The sequence below is a fragment of the Cucurbita pepo genome, chromosome LG09 (genome assembly GCF_002806865.2).
Source record: "Cucurbita pepo subsp. pepo cultivar mu-cu-16 chromosome LG09, ASM280686v2, whole genome shotgun sequence".
Lineage (NCBI taxonomy): Eukaryota > Viridiplantae > Streptophyta > Magnoliopsida > Cucurbitales > Cucurbitaceae > Cucurbita > Cucurbita pepo.
The window spans coordinates 7685955-7689489 of record NC_036646.1 but is presented as its reverse complement, the minus strand read 5'-3'; the positions used below and the strand labels follow the sequence as shown (position 1 = coordinate 7689489).

The 3535-nt window shown below is 40.0% G+C and overlaps 1 protein-coding gene across 1 annotated transcript; it reads left to right on the top strand.

Annotated features, from left to right (window-relative positions):
• Positions 1–504, top strand: LOC111802136 (dof zinc finger protein DOF2.1-like). Its single transcript, XM_023686403.1, has one exon. It carries the CDS (start codon positions 1–3, stop codon positions 502–504), a length of 504 nt encoding a protein of 167 aa, XP_023542171.1.
• Positions 505–3535: the final 3031 nt, after the last annotated feature.

Sequence of the window (3535 nt, the reverse complement as noted above, 5' to 3'; positions counted from 1 at the left end):
ATGCAAGGAGCTGCAACACCAAACGAAGAAATGAAACCCACACTAGCTCGCCCACAAAGCACTGAAAAGTGCCCTCGCTGTGAGTCTCTCAACACCAAATTTTGTTATTACAATAACTACAGCCTTTCCCAACCTCGTTACTTTTGTAAGTCTTGCCGGAGGTACTGGACTAAAGGTGGCACTCTACGTAACGTCCCCGTCGGCGGCGGCTGTAGAAAGGCCAAGCGCCAAAAACCAGTGCCCTCTTTTTCTTCTTCTTCCGCCGCCGCCATTCAGTCTTCACAGGAGACCCAAAACGCGCCGCCGTCTTTGGAGGTGGAAACTGTCGGAGTTTTCGAGAATTCTTGTTATTTGGGTGGTGGGTATTTTCCGTCGTCGGAAGCGATTCATCAGTCGGCTATGGATCCGCGGGTTTACTCGTTTGGATTACCGGAGCAAAGTTGGGTTCATCGGAGTTTCAGTGGTGATGATCATAACAAAGAATCAAGCACCCATCCTCCTTGAACGCGGTTAGAAATCACGACTCTCCACAATGGTACTGTTAAGAATGAGAAATAGAAATAGAATTGGGATCGAAAAGTATGATCTTCATTCAGGTTTACCACGTTTATATAGGATACAAACTATCAACTAATACCTAAAAATAGAAAAAATATATATCTAACTAAATCTGATAAATAAATAAAATATACCGTTAATCAAATCTATACTAACAACTCCCTAAATATCTGAGATATATTCTAACTAATTATCACCGCAAAATATCCTCTTAATACTCCCCCTCAAGTTGGAGAGTGTATGTCGATCACACCCAACTTGTCCTTCAAAAAGTCAAATTGCTGTCTTCCCAAAGCTTTAGTAAAAACATCTGCCAATTGCATTTTGGTCGAAACATAACACGGTTTGATGATTCCAGCTTGTAACTTTTCTCGAACTATATGACAATCTATTTCAATGTGTTTCGTACGTTCATGAAAAACTGGATTGGCTGCTATATGTAATGCTGCTTGATTATCACAATATAATAATGCTGGTTCGGACAGTGGAACATTCAAGTCTTGAAGAATGTATCTTAACCAAGTTAACTCTAAACAAGTATTTGCCATAGCTCGATACTCGGCTTCTGCTGATGATCTGGACACATTAGTCTGCTTTTTAGACTTCCAAGAAATAATTGAATTTCCGAGGAAAATGCAGAACCCAGAAATAGATCGTCTGGAAGTTCGACAACCACCCCAGTCAGAATCGCAATATGCCTGTAATCTTAAATTGTTTTCAGATGGCAGTAGAAGTCCTTGACCAGGAGTGCCTTTGATGTACCTCAGAACTCGAAGAGCTGCCTCCCAATGTGGTTTTCTTGGTTCATGCATAAATTGGCTAAGCATACGAACTGAATAAGCTATGTCAGGCCTAGTGACGGTCAAATATATTAATCTGCCAATCAACCGTCTGTATTTACTTGGATCATTCAACTTCTCTCCTTCAGTTAAAGAAAGTTTCAGATTTTGCTCCATAGGAAATTTGTCTGGACGTGCTCCTGTAAGACCTGTGTCTTGAAGTATGTCTAGAGCATACTTCCTTTGAGACATAAAAATTCCTTTTCTAGATCGAGAAAATTCAATGCCTAGAAAATATTTCAAATTTCCTAAATCTTTGATAAGAAATTTCTGGAGTAAACTAGTCTTGAGATATTGAATTTCTTCGAGATCATTGCCTGTCAACAGAATATCATCAACATAGATTAGAACTGCAGTGAAAGAAGTACCTTTACTCTTAGTAAACAAAGAGTAATCTGCTTTGGACTGAGTGTAGCCTGCATTTTGTATAGTTGTAGAAAATATGGAGAACCAATTGCGAGAAGCCTGTTTTAATCCATAAAGAGATTTATGGAGCCGACATACTGTATTCTCCCCCTGTCGGCGAAGACCTGGTGGTAAAGACATATAAACTTCCTCGTCTAGATTACCATGGAGAAAGGCATTTTGAACATCCAACTGATGGGTGAACCATTTTCGAGCAGCAGCAACAGTGAGTAAGCAACGAAGTGTAGTAAGTTTCGCTGTAGGGGAAAATGTTTCTGTGTAATCAATACCTTCAACCTGAGTGTATCCCTTTGCTACTAGTCGAGCTTTATAACGTTCAACAGAACCATCAGAGTTGTATTTAATTTTGTACACCCAACGACAACCAATAGCTTTATGACCAAGTGGTAGAGGAACGAGAGACCATGTATGATTACGTTCCAAAGCTGCAATTTCATCATTCATAGCCTGCTGCCATAACGGGTCGCCAACTGCCTCGTCATAGGTTTTAGGTTCTGTCTGGGATGTAATAAGAGCTAGAAAAGCACGTTGAGTAGGAGAAAAACGAGAGAATGAAAGGTAATGATGAAGGGGATACCTGGTGCCAGTGCCGGGACTTGAGCTAGAGGTTAAATGATTGGCTCCAGAAGACATCTCATAATCCTTATGCCAAGCTGGAGGCTGTTTAGTACGAGTAGAACGTCGAAGTGGAGCTGATGTATCAGGTGGGATAGGATTGGAATTAGTGGGCGAATCTGGAGAAGGTGGAGGAGACGACGGAGTAGTAGGTGAAGGGATAGGAGGTGAAGGCGGAGTAGGAGGTGAAGGAATAGAAGGTGGAGGATGGATGTTTGAGTAGGATGGATCATGAAGTGGTACAACAGGAGTCGAAGGAGCTAATGTCGAAGTTTGTGAAGCTGATGAAAAAGGAAAATCATCTTCACAAAATTTGACATCACGGCTGATAAAGAATTTGTGAGATTGCATGTCATACAACTTGTAACCTTTATGACCACAAGGATATCCTACGAAAACACAAGGAGTTGCCCTAGGTTCAAATTTTTGCTTAGGATGTACTATAGTTGCATAACATTTACAACCAAAAACTTTAAGATGATGAAATGTAGGTGGTCGTTTGTAGAGTGCTTCAAAGGGTGTCTTGTTAGATAATAATGGTGATGGCGTTCTATTTATAAGATAAACAGCCGTTAAAATGCACTCTCCCCAAAAATTAAGTGGAACCTGTGACTGAAAAAGAAGAGACCTAGCTACATTTAGGATATGGCGATGCTTGCGTTCTACGACTCCATTTTGTTGTGGAGTATAGACACAAGTGCGCTGAAATTCAATACCACAAGAAGTAAAGAATGGTTGCAAAGATAGGAACTCAGTCCCATTGTCTGATCGAACTATCTTGATAGTAGTATGAAATTGAGTTTGAACGAATTTAACAAAGTTCATTAACAAATGATGTACTTCTGACTTATGTTGCATTAAAAAAACCCAAGTACATCGAGTAAAATCATCAACAATAGTGAGAAAAAAACGCAAACCAGAATGGGTAGGAATTTTATGTGGTCCCCAAACATCACAATGTATCAGATCAAAAGCAGAATGGGTTGTTATTGAACTTCTTGGGAAAGACAACCTAGTTTGTTTTGCTAACGGGCAGATACTACAATTATGAGAATAACTCGCATTATTAAGATGCAATTGATCAGCTAGAAATTTAA